The 18,707-nt window shown below is 40.1% G+C and overlaps 2 protein-coding genes across 2 annotated transcripts in view; one reads left to right on the forward strand and one right to left on the reverse strand.

Annotated features, from left to right (window-relative positions):
- Positions 1 to 1,869, forward strand: part of rtkn2 (rhotekin 2) — a 73,108-nt gene extending 71,239 nt beyond the window's left edge. Inside the window, exon 14 of the mRNA XM_006783630.3 lies at positions 1,853 to 1,869. The gene's annotated coding sequence lies outside the window, so the exon portion shown is untranslated. The remainder of the gene's footprint in view (positions 1 to 1,852) is intronic.
- arid5b (AT-rich interaction domain 5B) overlaps positions 1 to 18,377 on the reverse strand; it is a 74,533-nt gene extending 56,156 nt beyond the window's left edge. The window contains exons 1-3 of the mRNA XM_006783627.3: positions 18,260 to 18,377; positions 17,674 to 17,928; positions 8,222 to 8,456 (exon numbers count right to left, since the gene is read on the reverse strand). Coding sequence (XP_006783690.2) covers positions 8,222 to 8,456; positions 17,674 to 17,928; positions 18,260 to 18,280 — 511 coding nt within the window. The 5' untranslated portion in view covers positions 18,281 to 18,377. The remainder of the gene's footprint in view (positions 1 to 8,221; positions 8,457 to 17,673; positions 17,929 to 18,259) is intronic.
- Positions 18,378 to 18,707: the final 330 nt, after the last annotated feature.

Below are 18,707 nucleotides of genomic sequence, written 5' to 3' on the forward strand. Positions count from 1 at the left end.
TGCTTTAAAGATGATGCAAAAGTCTGTTCATTTATCTTCAGATCAGACACAGATGTGCCTGTGCTGATAATTATATGTTATTATAAAGTAATTAACAAGAACTAATGAGGCAAAGGTAAAGTCCTTGAAAAAAATGCCACTTAAAGTAAAGTTAGCAATTCCAGTTTGGTAACTTAGTAATGTCTGTTTGTCCATCCATCCATTCAGCTGCTCACAGGGCTATAGTCTTACATTTCTATATCATTACCACTGATATATTTCACTACTGTAACTGGTAATATGTATATAAAATGTCAAATTCTGGGCCAATACTGACACCCATATTTAAAAACAACAATTTAGCCAACAGGTGATCTTTTTTTCTGTTATATCATCGATTAATTTGCTTTTTGTTACTCTTCATCAGACCATATTTGCCAATTATCCAGTGCAAAACGGATGGAATACAACAGATAAATATCAGCAGCCATCAGTAAATGGCATCTTATGTGCTGATAGCCTATACTGACGTTTGGCTAATATATCGATGCATTAGCAGTCATTTACTGAATGATAAATAGTATTTTTGTGAGTAAATCTTACTATGTGCTTTGCCAAAACTATCATATACATAATCAAAAGGGAAAAAAGCAAATTTTCCCTGACTTGCAATGAAGTAGAATCATCAAACAGTATAAAATTTAAACAGTTGAAACTAAAAGCAACTAAAATGCCTCAGATCTGCACTTCAGTGGAGAACTTAACACTGCTCATGTTGTAGGTTTGACTTTCAAGCCTTTTTAATAAGCACAACAGGGTGTCCAGAGGAGGACATGCATTCATAAAGCAGATGGACTGGCATGCTCATAAAAAATGCAGGGTTATTAATTGTACAATCTGTGATGTCTAGAAAGCCTACCGAGCAGCACAAAAAAAACATCCATATCTATCTATCTGAAGGCAGAATGTGAGGCTGTCATGCAGAAAGAAACATATCGGGGGAGATGTACAAAAATCCTCTGCACTGAAATATTAATGCTGCCGTAATCCTTTAAATAGGCATCATATTACACATCATGTTTTGACATAGACTAATACAGAAATCTCTCTAAAAAGTCTGCTGGTTGGGTAACGCTTAAGTATGAGTCAGAGTAACTGGAACAGGCAGGCGATTTGCTTAAGAAAAGAAAGCAAATGTTTCTCAGTCAACACACAGCCTCAGATAAAGCCTCATTATCCATGTGATTTTAGAGCTTTCATAACAGTGAATCATTAAAAAGAATAATTTAATAATGAATCTATCAGGGAATTTGTCTTCGAGGCAGAGCTGCTAGCGCATTATGAAAGCACCTCACTCTGTTTCTGTCTATTTAAGATGCCTGGCAGAGGTCACATCAATAGCATCTCTGTTGTTCCAGACCTGACTAATGGAGAGAAGAGAGACACAACTGTTGTTTCAGACCTCCCTAATGGAGAGACGGAGCTCTTCATTTCCTCTGAGGCCATTCTCATTGTTTAACCATGCACCAGCCTTCATTGCATAAGCCAAAAAAACACATTATGTGACAATCCAGAAATAAAATAACACAAATTATTGATGAATATAGCTATCCAAAGAAGCTGAATTTGATTACGGTGTGAGCCATAACACGATATGGCTCGACTGTTGGGTGGTCTCTTTCTCTTTCTCTCTCTTTCTCCCATTCAAATTCGAGGCATGCTCAAACATCTAATAGATTTTTCCACCCCAGCACACAATTTACTGCTTACAGATTTAGAATTCTCTGGCTTCCGGCCAGGCCACAGTCAGAAGGGAATTAATGATATGAGCACATCAGTGAGGAAAAACAGCTTGTGATTCTCTCTCCTACAGGTCTGGGCATAATGAAGAAGATACTGCCATAAACCCCCCAAAAGAAAAAAAAAAAACATAGCAAAGGAGGAGAGAAGAAAACAGGAGGGGGTGAGAAAGGCACATAATCAATACAAACACTCCATTAAATTACTTCAAAAGAGATTTTGGACAGTTTCTAGAATTAGTTCTGTAGAGAAAAAAAAGCAGAAGGGGAAGCAAATATGTCTGAGGGGCGGAAAGCAAACAAGTGCAAACGATACAATCTGCCACATACTCTGAACGGAGGAGTACAGTGGCAGTGTGTCTTACGAAAGCATGGCATTCTTTCTTTGCCTGAGTCACAACATACCATTACTCTTGTAACACCACAACCCAGTTGTCTTTATCTTTTTCAAGAAACTGCTTACTCCTTCCCACGTTGCAGTCGAAACATAAAACGCTTTCACGTGTGATAGTGACTCAGTGTCCCAAATATTGTTCTGTATTGTCACCAAGACAAATCAACCATGAGAAGACCGCATCTGTCTGTTTCCTTATCACAAGTTCCTACCCGCATAAACATTCTGTGACTCTCTGAACAGTCTCTTCTCTGAAAGGGGACAGAATCTACCCTCTACATCAAATTGAAATGTTCCGACTGAAATATTGTCAGGATATCAACTCGGGTATATGTGCCAAGCCTGGCATACAGATCAGATGTTGTATCGGAGGGAAATACAGCGGCTATATCCCCCGAGTGAGCGAGGCTGTAAAGATTCTTGGGGAAAAAAAGCCAGGTACGCGTGTCACGGGCCTATTACGCCTTCGAGATCAATCAGTGTAAGTGACAAAAGCGACATCGTTAAATACGCTCAACCACATGTCAGCATTTAGACTTAAAAGTGTGCCGGTGTCCTCCTTAGTGTGAAATTTCCTCTTTGTGTTACTGTCGATCTGCTGCAGCCCAATACAACTCAACGACATCAATGCAAAGAGGGCACCTTAAGTCATTCTGTGCGTCAAGACGACACAGAAAGGGAAAAATGTTTGGACATGACATGGGAAATTTGTCCAAACACACTTAAAAATCACATCAGCAGTAACTGTCAGTTACTGAAGTTGAAGTGTCAGTTCTGAAGTTGCATTCTGACTGACATGTGAAGGTACGAGTGTCATTTCCTGTTTGCATCAACTGGTGTGTTGACTTTTTGTATAACAAGTTCCAAAACCAGTATTCATGCAAAGTAGCTTATCCTGTATGGAAATGATAGAACCATACATCATTTTTTAATTCAATTTTGTAGTGAAGGTTAGGTGTTTATCCGAGAGTTACGTGTTTGATTCTTAGCTTCTCTAATTCCCAAGCTGCCCTTGGGCAAGAAACTCCACTAGTGCATAGATGTGGAAAATATGTAAGTTCCTTTTAGATAAAAGCACCCTCCAAATGTACTTAACGTGAAACTGCATACATTATAACGAAGGTCAGTTATGACGGATTATCACTTTAAGCATAGAGCTCGCGATAACGTGCATTTTCATTCGAATCTGTTATGTGAAATTTGGACATTGACACACTTATTGGATAGAAACATTATTCAAAGAACTCTATTTGTGGCTTTTCATACAACAAAAAGTTGCATAATAAACATGAATTTCCTTGAATTCTAATAAGTGGCCTTAATTTCCATTACTAACTGAATATTGCATGAAAATGTTCTGCCAGATCCAATCCATCATTTGTTGGTTATATAGTATGTAGTATTTCTTTATTAAAAAATAGATGGAGTAATATAATTTTCATTTTTGTATGGTTGAATCTTCAAAGGTGTTAGAGCATAGAAACAGTATTTAAAAAAAGTCAAGGAGATGGGTGAATTCACCATCCCTGTAATTCACTCTATTTTTTTCTGCCAGCATGGTTCCTTTAGTCTCAGTGTTTTCTTGGAGAGCCCTGATCCCTCCAATTGCTGAGGGATGAACTGCCTACAGATCGTACTATGGGTGAGGGCAGGAGTCATGAACACCATCTATGTTCTTTGAACGCAGGAGTCGCAAGCTATGACCTTGTATAATCCTCCACATCATCTCAGCTCACAATCTGTTCAGTGGCATCCACACCGAAGGCTTGAATTAAAGAAAGACAAGACAGAAAACCTATTGAGCTATTTTGTGAGCATGAGCCATTCTGTCTTTTTTTTTTCTCCAATCCTTTATTATTTTTCTTCTACAGCACTCTGTGTCTCCCAGCACAAGCCTACAAACTGTATCAGCAGATACAGCTCTCAAACACTCGGCCTCGTAGTATACGACCAGAAACCAATTTCGGCAGGCAGCAATGAAAAAAAAAAAAAATGAGGCCAGTCCTCTAGGGAGAGATAGAGGGGCAGAATGTAAACTTCCCTGGCAAGCCATCCCTGGTGGATTGAACTGTAAAAAGAAGCTCTAATACCCACTCCACTACAAGATAAACTGAGTGGACAGTTTACATTACCTGATTAAGTGAATTACACCACAGATTACATAAGTACTGCGAAATACATTACATCACCCATGCAGACTTGCTATCTCTTTATCGTTAGTTAGGAATTTGAGTGAGACAAACAATTCAACACAACAATTTTTCAGGGCTGGAGATTCTTCAGAAAAACCCCACACAGTTCTTAAAAAAGAACTGCAGATTGCCTCAAATCAAGTACTTCTGTATTTCCCTTTGCTATTTTGAGTTTAAGCGAGTTCACACTGATAACTCGGTGTGAGTGCACTAGTACGCTGATGGTGGACTTACAATGGTCATAAAGTTGACTGACATTACATGCTTCTTACCCTTGGTGGGTAACCACTTTGGCTACGTACAAAGACTTTCAATGGTGAGGCCAATGCAGTGCAGCAGGTCCAAGAAGGTAGGAGGAGCACTGCTGATAGGATTATCAAATAGACATCCAGATATATATGGTGCTTAGCCAAAACTGGACAGATTGTAAAGGTTCCACAGTACAGTATGTTTAAGCATGGGTCCATTTTGTGAAGCAATGCCCAGCTTTGTTTATAAAATACACGTTTTTCCCATGTATTTAATTTTAGCTGCAAAGATCTACACAATCATTTTAGACTCCTAAAATAGGTGCCTTTTCTTAAAGTGGCGGTGGCAAGCTGGGAAATATATTATTTGTATTTCCTGACCTTGCTCTCTGTCATTTGTGGAAAATTCCCGTGAACATGTTGACTTCCACTACGCAACAATTTGTTTTTCAGCAAGTGTCTTATTGAGTAGTTTGTCCATGAGAGAGGGAACAAAAGATTGAGTGTGTTTGCTCAAGTATGTAAAAAATATCTGCACCAGGGGGTATCATAGAGTTGTTATATCTGCAAGAATGCTGCAGAAGATAATTTAAAAAACACTGTGAACTCTATTATTTTTGGGGGGTTTTCTGTGTTACCCCGATGTCCACACTATAGATTAATGTATGAGTGTTCATTGGCTTGCTAAGCTGTAAACATTTAGAACATTTGGAGCTAACATTCAAATGCTGCCACTATCAGCTTACCAATACGTTCACTCTGACACAGTCAAAAATCACCTATTATGCAATGAGGTACAAAGTGTACATTGTGTGCTACATGGAAGTGTAGTAATGGAAGTATATGAGTAGAGACACAGTGTCAGAGCCAGAATAGATGTTTCTCGTTTTTCCAGTTTTGGTGCTGAGCTAAGAAGCTGCAGCAGCTTTAAATATAGCATAAAGATATTACCTAATTTTGACCTTCTTGGCTAAGAAAGTGACTAGGCATACATGTCAAAACTTAACTTTCAACAGATGACATTGTTAAAAGACCGGAGAAAGACACCCTGTTATTTCAGGTATGGCACTTTGTGAAACACTTGCTGGAATTTGAATTATGATACCAATAATTTCTCTGCCTTGAAGGTTTTGCAGAGCTGCCAACGGTGCAGGACTGCAGTAAAGGTCACTTGCTTCTAATTAATTACTTTACTTAATGTGGGCATCTTTTGTTACACTTTTTACGCATTTCTGAGGAGAGAATACAGTAGAGCTTTGTTCGCTCACCAAACCACAAAACCCAATGTAATACAGATGAAAACAAAAAAATGTCTTCCTGCTGCTTGAAACACATTTGTCTTTTATTTTTCACATGTTGCCTGTGAGACACAAATGCACAGCAGTGCACTTTATTCACGCTGGCAGCATGCCAGGAAAAGTTAGGATGCACACTTGGAAAAAAAAAGGAAAAAAAAGAGAAGTTTCCCTCGATAACAATGGCACACTTTATTGCTCTTTAGCTCACAATGCTTTTCTGTGCAGCTTGTGGTATTGCTGCAGTATCCTGTTATGAGGAACAATCCAATTCTTCTGACATAGTTACACATCAGCCTGAGAATAACAATCAGCAAATGCATCACTCAAGTAATAAAGAAGGCTGCCACTTCAGGCTAAAAGAATCTAAAAAAAAAAAGAGAGAAGAAGAAGCGTGTAGAGTTGTATCATAAAAGCATTAGTTTAGTCAATGAGCGAACGTATTACACAGAATTACAAGCATTCGGCTACAGGATGCTTTAAGGCTACTTTTATATCTGATCTGCTGCTGCTGTGGTATGAATATTTCATTTTGGTAGTCAGCAGCATTGCAGTGGCATATTTCATATTTCTCTCCCAAACTCTCTGCCTCTCTCATATTGTTAGACTGTCAACAACTGACGCACGCCAAAGATATAGTGAACAAACAAACAAATGGATAAGTGAGTGCACACCACTGATTGTCGGTGTGTATCATGCGTGTGCATCTATGTGTGTATGTGTGTCAGAGTGTGTATGCGTGTGTCTCTGGTGCCCTGCCAGAGCCTGAGCCCGTTCTGCTGACTGGGCAGATTCTCTGGCGGAGTGTCCCATCGGAGTGACAAGTGCATTTAGAAACAGCCTGATGGAGTCATTAACGGCAGCGCTGCTCATTAGCAACACATGCACACACACATGCATTCACGCACACACAGAGACAGGCTCTCAGTAGCAACAGCGTTATCATCAGGTTATTACACCAACAACGGTTAAATCTATAAATTCTAGACTATACCACACGTTTACAGAAAATCCAAATAAGGAGCATAATAGCATTTCAGAAGCAAGCTGACACATCTATTTATGAAAGCGAGCAATCATAGACACACACACGCGCCTGCAGGCACATTCACGCTATATTGATTACTGGAATAACAACAAAGCATTCATTATTGATCGCCTTGTCCTTTTTGCGTATGAGATTCAAGCAATGTCGAGTAATCAAGGGCATTACAGCATCACACAGAAACACAACAGCCTCTCTTCCCGGAAGATCCTGAGCAGAAAACACTACAAGAGTCATCAATAAATCACTATTTTCTACAGAAGAAAAAAAAGTATTTTTAAAGCCTGTAGCAGTTTTACTTCCATGTTGGCTTTAGGAATAAGATGGTTATTAAAAATTAATTATTAGAGGATCAGGAAGCTAAAAAATTCTGGCTTGCTTAAATCGCAAGGAAAGGCACTCGTGATCTGACAAGAAATACTGTAATTGATGGCATTTCAAGCATGTTTGCTATGCTATGTAAAACCATTATAAGCAGCATTTGGCATTGCATCACAGCCAAGTGAGAGAAAGGCAAATAAGTAGGAAAAGGCTTCAAAGGGAACATAATGTTCTTTCTGATTATTAGGCTCAAATGCCAGAGTTTCCTATCTGAATCAGATGAGTCATCTCCAGAGACATCCAGCTTTACGTTGGGGTTGATTCATGGGTAAGGCTGTAGTGAGAACCCAAGAGCCTGCTTCAAGAAACAAGCATTCACTGACACTTAATGGCACAGTGTACATGATGAATACACCAGACAGCCATTCAGATACACACAGCAATGATCCTTAAGGCTGCTGAGCTACACAGCCAATTATGATCTGAACTGATGGATAAGACAGTATCAGAGGTGCCTTATACTGCAGTTTGATGTAACTCAATTATTTATGACATTGCCAGCAGAATGATGTGATTTTTGCAGTGCAGTCTTTGTTGTTGCCACACTCAGAAAACAGAGCTGTAACACTGTAAGATGATAATATGTTGGCAAACACTGCCATTACCTCTAGCCTGCTTGTATTAGTGTGATTCTTAGCTCATTATAGCGGGAGTAATTCCAACTACGCACTGATGAATTACTCCAGTCAAGACAACACTTGTTAAACCAACCAAAGGACAATAAACATGTGATGATAAATGGTGAACATGGGACACAAATACATAAACATTCAACACAGCAGCCCAGAGAAAATGGAAAGACGACAGTAACCTTTTGGAATGAAGGAAAATAATAAAAATAACCTCATAAAAGGCTAAAAAGAAATTGAGGTCTCCGCCGGAGCTCACCTAGCTGTGCCCTCTCCCTCTGGACATCCTTGAAGTTGAGTCCACTGGTAAGGGTGCTCTCCCTGTAGCGGTGGAGGGCCTCCCTCCTCCCATTGGTCCCCAGCTCCCGGAGCACCGAGGGTTTCAACGGCGCGGCCTTGAGACTGTTGTCCCATCCTGAGAAGTCTGGTACCGTCCACTTCACCAGGTCCTCCAGTCGCACGATCACCTTCTCAGACAGCGCAATTACTTCGTGCTGAAAAGAGGCAGGAGCAGAATCACGTAGCGAGTTACATAAACGCAGCTGTGCCACGGAAATGGATCATCTACTTCCACCACAATTTTATGGCTCTGAAATGGTTTTGTTGCATAGACACATAAACATTTCAAAACAGCACATCTCCAAGTATGCAGATGTGCTATTTTTAATAACCGAGACCAACAATAACCAACTGTGGTGTGTAAATAATTACACAACTTGGGTTTGTGAGATTAGAAAACCTAAAACAAACACAAATAATTACAGAATACAGTACAGAAAACACATACAGGTTCAAACTTATACTTTTCTAAAAAAAAAAAAAACCTCATAAAAGTGAAAGTGTTGCTCTGAAATATACTAACGTAAAAGTAGCGTCTTAAGTAAAGTATTGCACAACATTAGGTCGACTACTCAAACTAAGCTGAGCATAATCAGGGTCAAAGTTTGGGTAAAAAAAGAGAGGATTAAAATTAGACCAAAGATCAGAGTCGAAATGAGAGTTTATAGAATAAACAGGACACAACAGCTAAACGGTCTGTGTATAATCTCAATTTGTATGTGCATAAAGTAACATTATGGCTTTGGATGCACCTTAATGTAAGTAAATTAACACACCATGAATATGGATGATGTGGATGATTGCTGAATTGAATTTATGCCAGCAACTAAATCAATGTCATTGAGGACATAGGTGTTTTTGACTCTTTGATTAGCGTTTAGGAAGTCGGGCTCCTGATAATCACCGTGAATGTTAAGATTTTATGCTCTAAAATGACAAGACGCACTCAGTGGCTATGATTACACCTTCAAAGTGAAGAAGAGCAGTTGAAATGTAATTTGTTATACCGGGAATGTAATGAATGAAGAGGAAAACGCTGTAGCCACAGGTTTCTTCAGTGCACAGTAAAACTAATGTGGCACTGTCAGGAAACTATAAAATTTAAATTTATAGCAGTGACGCGCATGGTTGACACAGAGGCAACGTTTTGTGTACATACTTCAGTCTGCTCAGTTGGCTTGCTTAATAAGATTTGTTCTCCCGTCTGTGTGTGCTTCAACCTATTTTTTTTCCTACGGTGGATTCAGCTCCTTTTAATAACTCTCATGCTCAAAAGAACTACAAGTCCAGAGGAGAGGGAAGGAAGCAGACATGCTTAAATGTGTTTCCATTTGAAGGGCTAATGGCTGAAGTGCTTGTTACCAACAGAATGGAGTGCTGTGCTGTAAGATGGCTATTACAGAAACAGGGAAATCTGGAGGACAGATGTGTACGGGCAGAAACGCAGACACACTGAGTAGGTCTCTGATGTTTACCTTGGTTATCTCCAATTTACCAGGCATCTGTCTGCCTGTACTTATTTCCCCTCAAAGAGCTGTCGACATTAAAATAACAGCCATTTATGTCATATCAATGTGTGTTGGCAGAGGGTGTGGACAAAATAAAGCTACACTTTAGAACAAATCCTTTCTTTGTGAATCTTAAAATGTTGAGAGGCTGTTTTTTTTAGCCATTTAATGCCGTATTTGTTTCGAGTTTGTCACCAAATTCCAGAAACATACATATGGCTTTTGTGTGTTTCAGATTCTCCCTGAGTGCTCTGTCTATACAATTACCCATATTCAGTTCTCACATCATTGCAACTAAAGGCATATCAAATCCCAACCAGTTGGAGACAGTATTTCCTTATAAAGGAAAAGCCTGCGAGGGATAGCTTGATATAGCTGTGCCTCCCTCACTAAGTAGAAACATCAAACATGGGTTTTCGGTCTTCTTATAATGAGCTGTCTTCAGCTGTCAAGTGGTGGCGGGTGGTTGTAACCGGCTTTCCATGCAATGAAAAACTGACTGCTGTTTCTGCCTTCAGAAAAGCCGGCCATTTGAATAATGTAGAGCAACAGTAAATAGCATTCAGCCTGCAGCCAAAACCCACATTGTAGTGTATTTCTACAGAATTACCTACTATACTTTGATGCAATCTTTTGACAGCATATTGAGAAACAACATCATGAAATATTGCACTTGAACCCATTTACAGCTAAAATAATGCACTGAATGCTCAAACAGTCAAACGGCAGTAATTCAAGTCTCCCAATAGCACACCGGAGCATACACGCAGCTATATCAAACCTTAAAAACACACAGCCATTCCCTCTATATTAATCAGGTGAATGACATGGTGCCTTGTGTGACTGTCAACAGATGCTGTTTGGGGACTTGTTCGGCTTGAGAGCAAAACACAACAGGTGAGCGCAATTCAGGAGCTGTCAACACAGTCCAGAATATAATCAGTCTATGAAGAGTGCTGCAGCCCTGAAAACAGGCTACATCCATTACTTTGCCATATAATGCCTTTCCTTTCCCTTCTGTACTTTGGCTGCACAACTTTACAGCAGCGAGTCTGTGAGCTGCAGCAGGAAGATGAATTTTGGCTTGTGGTTTGCATAAGTCATGATATTTGGTTGAGAAATGTTTAGGTAAAGAGTTTAGTAATGTGCTGTGTTTCCGTAAAAGGCTTCTGAAAACCAGCCAAGTCAGTCAGTTGTTGAGAAATGATCAAAACAGCAGCATTGCACCAACCTCGTTTGCCCTTACACTGAGAAAAACACTGAACTGCAGCTACAACAAATGACTATTTCCTTCATGACTTTTAGCCTGGAGTCAAAGTGGCATTGCAAGAGAAAATATTTAAACCTAGACCCACTCAATATTTGATATCAAATATATTTGTTGATATTTTTGAATAAATATTAAACTCCTAGAAGCTGTGATCGCTCAGTTCTGAGTATATTCTGGGCTTCTTATACCACAGCAACAGAAACCTGAATAGTTTTCACACTACTGGGAAATTTAAAGGCACTGATCTAGCAACAGAAGAACCTCTCAGCTAGTCTGATTGAATATCATCAGACAATGGTCAGTTTGTTGGGGGGCTATAACCGGTAGATATCCAGGCCAGGACCTGTACCATCCACTTGTTATTGTTTATGTATAATGATAGATCATAAAAAGCAAAATTGGGATCATCTGAAGAACCCCTGCATGCTATACCAAAGGCTTCTCAATAATGTGATTGTTCAAAGAAACCACAAATTTCCAGTATCAGTCAGTAAAATTGATTAAGAAAATAATGCGTAATAATAGGGGAAATAATGACTACAATAACTGCTAACCTACTTGCTAAACTGCTGTTGACTAATATTCTGTCAGCCCTATTAATTGACTAATTTTACTAAGATTAATCACTGTAGCAGCGTTGCAGGGGTCTTCTTCTCACTCCTCTGATTTGGGGCGTCTTGGGGCCCTGCTCCTCTGTAAATGCCGCCCATCCACACTGTGCTGTCATTTCGAGTTAGGCAGTTGATAGTTTAGCAAAGCGGCAGACACAGCCAGCAGGCCACTTGATAATATAGGTCAGAGGACTACAAGCCTGCAGCCACGAGGTGACACTCCACATCAGCAACACACCAAATAGCCTGGTGTCATTTCATTGACACTTCCGACACAGATGCATTAGAAGCATTTATACACAACACTAAATATCTTCATGTGTTGGCATAATTTTACTGTGGGTACATCAATAAGCCCATATAAACACAAACTGCTCCTTTTACGGTTGAGTTAAAATGCAAGATAACACATTAACAGCTCAGTGTTACAGCGTGGCTCCATACTTCTATCAATAATTTATGTTATTACTGCAGCAGCATGATATCTCCAAAAACATTACTGAGTGAATTTATTGCTATGACTGCACATAATGGACTGAAAGTAGAAAAAACAGCCTGCTGCTGCGAAACTGTAGATAACTCTGTTCCAGAAACCCATGACTCCAGCAATCTCATTGAAATTAAACTCGCTAAAATCCATATCATTCAATTTATATGGATGCAATAGTGTACTGGTGGCAAAACAGCACATAAGAGACATTCCCAATCCTATATTTGGTGATCCAATTACAAACAATGTACCCTGAAATATTCCATATCACTCCAAACAATTCCCTGTGAGAAATCCACGCCACTATGCGCGAGCATTAAGGCAGACATTCCTGACTGTCAGCGTTCTGCGGCGGAGCGTCTCATCGCTCAGACGGGACTTTCAGCTTGAGAGTCAAGGGGTGCATGCTCCCAGTTGGTGGGTATCTTTCCATACTATGGGCACACACGTACACATACACACAGTGCTCCTGTCATGCTGGGAAGGTTTCAGCCTGCTGCCTCGGAGAGGTCAGCACTGGAATTCCTAAGGCCAAAGGAGATTAGTAATTGAGTAATGGACATGGTGACATGGACAATGAAGAGACAGAGAGGGCGAAAGAGAGAGGTGGAAAAATTGAGAGAAAGAAGGAGAAAGAAAGAGAGAGAGGCTAGGAAACACAATATGAGTTCATTATCTATCTCCCCTCCCCATGACTGACCTTGGCTTCAGTGTCCCAAAACAAACTTATCTGGGAATTAAAGAGGAACTCAAGGGAGTAAGCCTGGAACAATTGAATTAGAATATTTTCTTTTTGAGACTGCCTAAAGACTACAAAGAGTTCAAAGCATCGCATTTAAAAGGTGACTGTACATTATGTACTACCACTTAATTGAAGCAGTTTATTCACATGCATAAATGTTGCCGTAATATCGGCAGGGTGCTGAACTCATCTTTTATTCACTGATTCCATTAAGCAACTTCACTTACATCGGCCGGGGTGATTTATGAACTTTGCATTCTTTTGCAGTTATAACGAAAGAGAGAAATAGCAAGATAAGAGGAGTTTTCAAAGCCTTACTGAAAGTGGGTGAGGCATCCATCATGTAAGGTGACACCACAAAAAAGCTGTGTCAGCTCCCTTGAATCGCTGGAGCTTTGTATCCTTGTATTTTAGCAAATGCGCACGCAAAAAATAAAAAATAAAATAAAAAAATAGAAATACAGAGAGACTGAATGCATGTTGATTCCACATGCTCCATCTAAGAGAGCGCAGTTAAGAATTAAAAATATTGGCTGGAGGATTTAAGCAAGAGCTTCCCATCTGTGGCTGCATTCTCCTCAAAGGTTATAATAACGATCCACTATAGCTGGGGGCGCTGGAGTCATGCATCAAGGCAAATGTTTGCCTGTTCAAGTGGTTAGTCAATGACAAAGTAGAAAAAAACTGAACTAAAGAGCACCAAAAGTCTTCTGTGTGTTGACAAACAGGCTCCGCTGTAACATATCATTACTTTAGCCTGCAAAGACATTTATTGAAAAGAATCAGAATGTTTGCAGGGGTTTTTTATAGCCTTTGAAGTCCAGTGTATTACATTTTAAAGGTTTTAAATTACACTATCCTAAAAAGCTGGTAATAATTTACATGCTATTTCAGCAATGGTGAGGAATTCACTGGAGGGCAGTGTTCAGAGTTAATGACTTGTTCTGCGGCAGGAGAAGGCATATATGCGTGCACGCCACACGTGCACACTAAACACATCCCCACTCCAACCCCCCACCCCACCTCTAAATTCCTGCCATTGTTGTGTGAATGGGGAGATTTGCTATAATGCACACACTGGTCAAGGCAACAGAGCAGTATGGACGCACTCAAAGGATCACTGTAAAAATGTGCCATATCACATTTACACTCGAGTCATTCAGCAGAACGACCTTATCCATCAAAATGCCGGTCGCATATCTAAGCCACTTACACTTAACTCAACTAGCATCCCAGATGCTTGAATTACCCATTCAGGGTTTTTCCCTTAGGAAAAATCAAAGAAGCAGCAAATGAATACAATCTAATTTCCCTACAAGCTGGCTTTCCAAGCACTGAAACACATGCATGGACTACTGCCATGTACTGAAGAAATGGCTCTGGATGCATGCCAAAGTGTTTTCCACAGCAATCAATACTGGCCTACTGCTGCAGTCCCCAGCCTGTCAGTGTGTCTGTGTATGTGTATGTGTGTCTCTGTGTCTATGTGTGTGTATGTATGTGTGTGTGAGCCAAAGCCTTGTCAGCTAGAGGGACAGAATAGAGGAGAAGAGAGGTCAGATGAAATCAGAGGTGATGATAATAGCACATTAATATAACATGATCTAGAAATATTCTCTGCGGTTGTGACTTCCCATTAAGAGAACCTTGCTGTATTTGCACTAATGTGGGGTATATAGTATAAGATAAGAATAAGCAATTAACCGCCTGAAGCAGCGTATACAATAAGTGGGTGTTGTGTGTGTGTGTGTGTGTGTGTGTGGTGAGCTGTTATCTACAACAGCTCTCTCCTGAAATAGGGAGTCCAAAAACAGAAAGTATTACAGCCGGTGAGCAGTACCAGCAAGAGAGGCAGGCCATTTGGAGTGAGAAGAAATAATGTGTCACTCAGTGAGTTTTAAAACACATGTGACTGCTTCGTCGGTGGCAGTTTGCAGGCAGACAAATAGAGCAGAGGCCCCAATAGAGGGTTTGTCATAATGGGTGAGCAACTCTACACAAAGCCTGTTTAAAGAGCAAGCTGAGCTCAACTGGTGGGGGTAAACACTGTTTGTCATGCTGTGATCCAATGAAAAATAAAGCTCCCTCTACATATGGACTTAATAATTAACTCAGCATAAATAGGTTAATAAATTTTTCCCTGGATCTGTTTATCAACCGTTCAGCAAATACGGGCGCCGAGAGTTACGCTTCTTCGATGAATCATTATTTTTGTTTCCAGCCAAAGTTGAGTGGATTCAAAGCTGGCTGTGTTTAAAAGGAATTGACCTCCAACCCTTTGACAGAAGAAAAACAAGCACAGTAGGTCACGGGTTGGTTCCTCTTGTCACTGCACAGCACAGCAAAACATGACAAATACAGCGCAGGAGAGGCTGAGAGCAAACAAATACCTGAGAAATAACCAGGAAATTACATCATACCACAGCACTGAGAACACAAGTGAATCAGTAATCCAATTCTGGGGAATTGTTCAATATATGGCTGTTCTGATATCTTAAAACAAAGTCATGCCTTTTTGGTATTTGGAGGATATTGGCTTCAGGCTTAAGATAATAGTTATCTACAAGATACAAGGCATGATCTGTTGGAAAAAGAGAGCAAAGCAGCATCCACTGTCATAAGTCATACACTGATTCTGCTTTATGTTGTGTAAAAATATTCAAGAGTAAATCTCACATGATCTGAGAGTAAATGTTATAAATTGTGGCTTTACCTCATGATGTTGCCCGTGCTCATTTAACACCAAAACCTTGTGAAAACAACACACTTCCTGAGAACTGCAAGTTATCAAGTTCATATCTGCATGAGTCACTGGACTAATTTGAACCCCTGATTTTCAGCCAGTCAATTACAGATTTAGAGTCAGCGTGGCTCCACAGTCATTAATCTGTCTTTATACACCACTGGTCCTGGAGAAAAATGACTAATGGGAGGTTTATAAATTCCACTTTTCAGCGCAGCTAAAAATGAACTTCTCTCTAATGTTTACCTTTTCACACATACATCACTCAGACGCAGAGTTTAGCAGCCGATGAGTTTTAATGTCATAGCTTTATTGTCAGACTGGCTTGCCCTTCCTGTTTGTTTTTTGGATTACGGCTTGCCTCTGTAAGCACTCCTAGCTGACTCATGCGGTGCAGATTAGTGTTATGGGGCAAAGTCAGCGAGAATCTGAATGGGCTCTGTGAAGGTCATAAACTGACTTGAAGTTGTCAGGGCAATTTCCACTCTGTAATATACAGTAAGTAGTCCGATTTGCTGAGAGTGGAGTGTTTGACAAGTCCTTTAATTGAGGTCAGCCTGGAGGCACCTACATTGCACTTAAACATATCAGCCCTCTTCTATAATCATTACAATGCCTTGTTTATGCATAGAGACTGCTTTTTATTTCTGCTATGACTTCTCTTATCCTGCACTTTTTCATATATATGACAAATATGAGGTTTCATTTGCACTGCCAGGACACACCTTCTGGTAGTTAAGTATCATATTTTCCAGATATGATGTCCAGTGGAGTGGAATGTAAGCACTTTGCAATGCAAATAAGTCTTTGGGAAAGGGGCGGGGAAGACAAGTCGTTGCGCAAGCGTTGCCTTAGAATCAGCAATGCATGCACTCGAAGTAATTACTAAATAATTGCAGCGTGTTAAAGACTAACGCGAGGGGATTTCGGGAGGTGATACCAGTTCATACAAGAATGATAGTTTGTCTAAAGCGCTGCCCATAAATAGCCACCTTTTTCATGAAAGGGAAATGTGATAGGCACTCTATTACTCAAGAGGAAAGAATGTAAGTAAACCTTCAGCGGAAGAGTCAAGTACAAACACGGCTTTGTCCTTCCCTATAAACAATATATGAGCACCAGAGGGTGATTTCAATGCAGCCGCAAGTGATCAAAAGCACATAGCAGTAATTAAAGTGCTGCGGTCGTATCAGGGAAAAAAAAACAACACATCATTTGTTTTACAGCTGGTTAGAAAAACTCAATAATCAGACTAATGCCATTCAGTGCAGCGATGTAACCGGATCACAAGCGCCACATATGGCCACAGCCAATTATAACTATTGCTTTTCTGTGCCAACAACAGCGTAATTCAACACACAGAGGTTTTAAGTGCAATATCACATTGTTAAGGATGGAAATGCTCACATGGAAAATTATGCAAAACGCGGAGAGTAGCTAAAACGTGTCAGCGCTGGCTTTTTGCTCTGCCACGCTTTATGACTCGCTCTACTTCTTTCAACATCAGGCTGCATTACAAAATATCTAATAACTATCGTAGCGACCGATCTGAGCCAGTTTGATCCCATGCATTCATTACCGTTTCGCAATTTCCGCCCATATGTCTGCGCTTGACACGCTTTACCCAGAAATGAAATGACAGAGCCCAGGCGCAGGATTGTTGCGGATTTTCCCCTTTATAACACAATTAACCCCACAGAGCGCAGCGGCAGCCTTATTGAGCGCAGCTGGACAAGTGCACATTCAGCAGTTGACACCACAATAGACAAACAGACTAAAAGTAAAACTAGTGGAAAAAGAAAATACCGCTGTAGGTCAGTCCTTTTACTGCTCGCATTAATCAATGTCAGTAACAGTGCCTGTGTTTATAAATGCCCGTGTCACCGGAGACATCCAATGCCAACTCTTAATGCGGTAAAGATGTTAAATTAAATCCTCCCGAACGAGATGGACTAAAAACACCAAAAAAAAAATTCACAATTATTCATCAGACGATTAATATTCCTACCTCTCCATGAGTGACTGTGCGTCCCTGGGGAGTATCCTCGGGTAGAAAATAAAGTTTGGAGCTTGATAAAAGTTGTTTGCTTGTTCTTTCTTCCCAGAGCAGCTGAAGCTCCGCTATGCAAATAGGATCCTCCGGTTTGCATCTGACGAAGAAAAAGTCTCCCAGAGACAGAATTCTCGGTTTGGCGTCCCGGTTAAATTTAAAGGCTTTATAGAATATATATGGTCCATGTAAACCGCAAGACGAGCCCACCCACTGTAGAGGGAAAAAAAGGCAAACAGGGAAATATTTACATTGCTTATCAACTCGTTTTCGTAAACCATTTGTAACAAGGCGGACAAAAACATTTCTAATGTCCCTGCGTTACTACGCACAGTTGGCTAATATCAAAATAGGATCTCTCCGTCTTAAGCAAACAATTAGTATCATGTAACTATTTTTAGATGGTCAACATATTCACAGATGTAGTCATACAAATGCTGTATGTTTAAAGTTTTGTGGATAGGAACATGAGGATACTTTAGAGCAGGTGGCGTTTAGCGCAATGCGAAAATAAAACAAATCGACGGTTGATATCAAACGTTACCTTCAGTGAGTTCGGCTCCATCTCGACGTTATGAATTGATTAAACTCAACACGCTCTCCAAACTTGCTGGCTTGAATGGATTGGCAAGGTCCTGAAAGGGACGTATTTTTCTAGAGTTTAAAACATGGCGTTTCCGTCGTTGAAGCGACACCGAAAAAATATGTTTTCAATTAAATACGCCGCGAGAAACATCGCCCATATTTGTATTCTAATCCGATTAAGAAAATATTTTATAGTGGCCTTTTCGGCACATTTCTATTATTCGCGACCGCTTATTTAGGTAAAATATTAAAGTCCAACTCAAATATTTAAAACAATCACTCAGCTATGAAACATAACTGTAAATAGAAAAATAAAAAACAGGATCTGAGCAAAATATTCTGCCCACAGAAGCTGACTTTGTGCCATTATTCTGCGTTTAAGGGCTTTTACGAGACTATGTATCTTC

The sequence above is a fragment of the Neolamprologus brichardi genome, chromosome 13 (genome assembly GCF_056152115.1).
Source record: "Neolamprologus brichardi isolate AB-2024 chromosome 13, ASM5615211v1, whole genome shotgun sequence".
Taxonomy (NCBI): Eukaryota; Metazoa; Chordata; class Actinopteri; order Cichliformes; family Cichlidae; genus Neolamprologus; species Neolamprologus brichardi.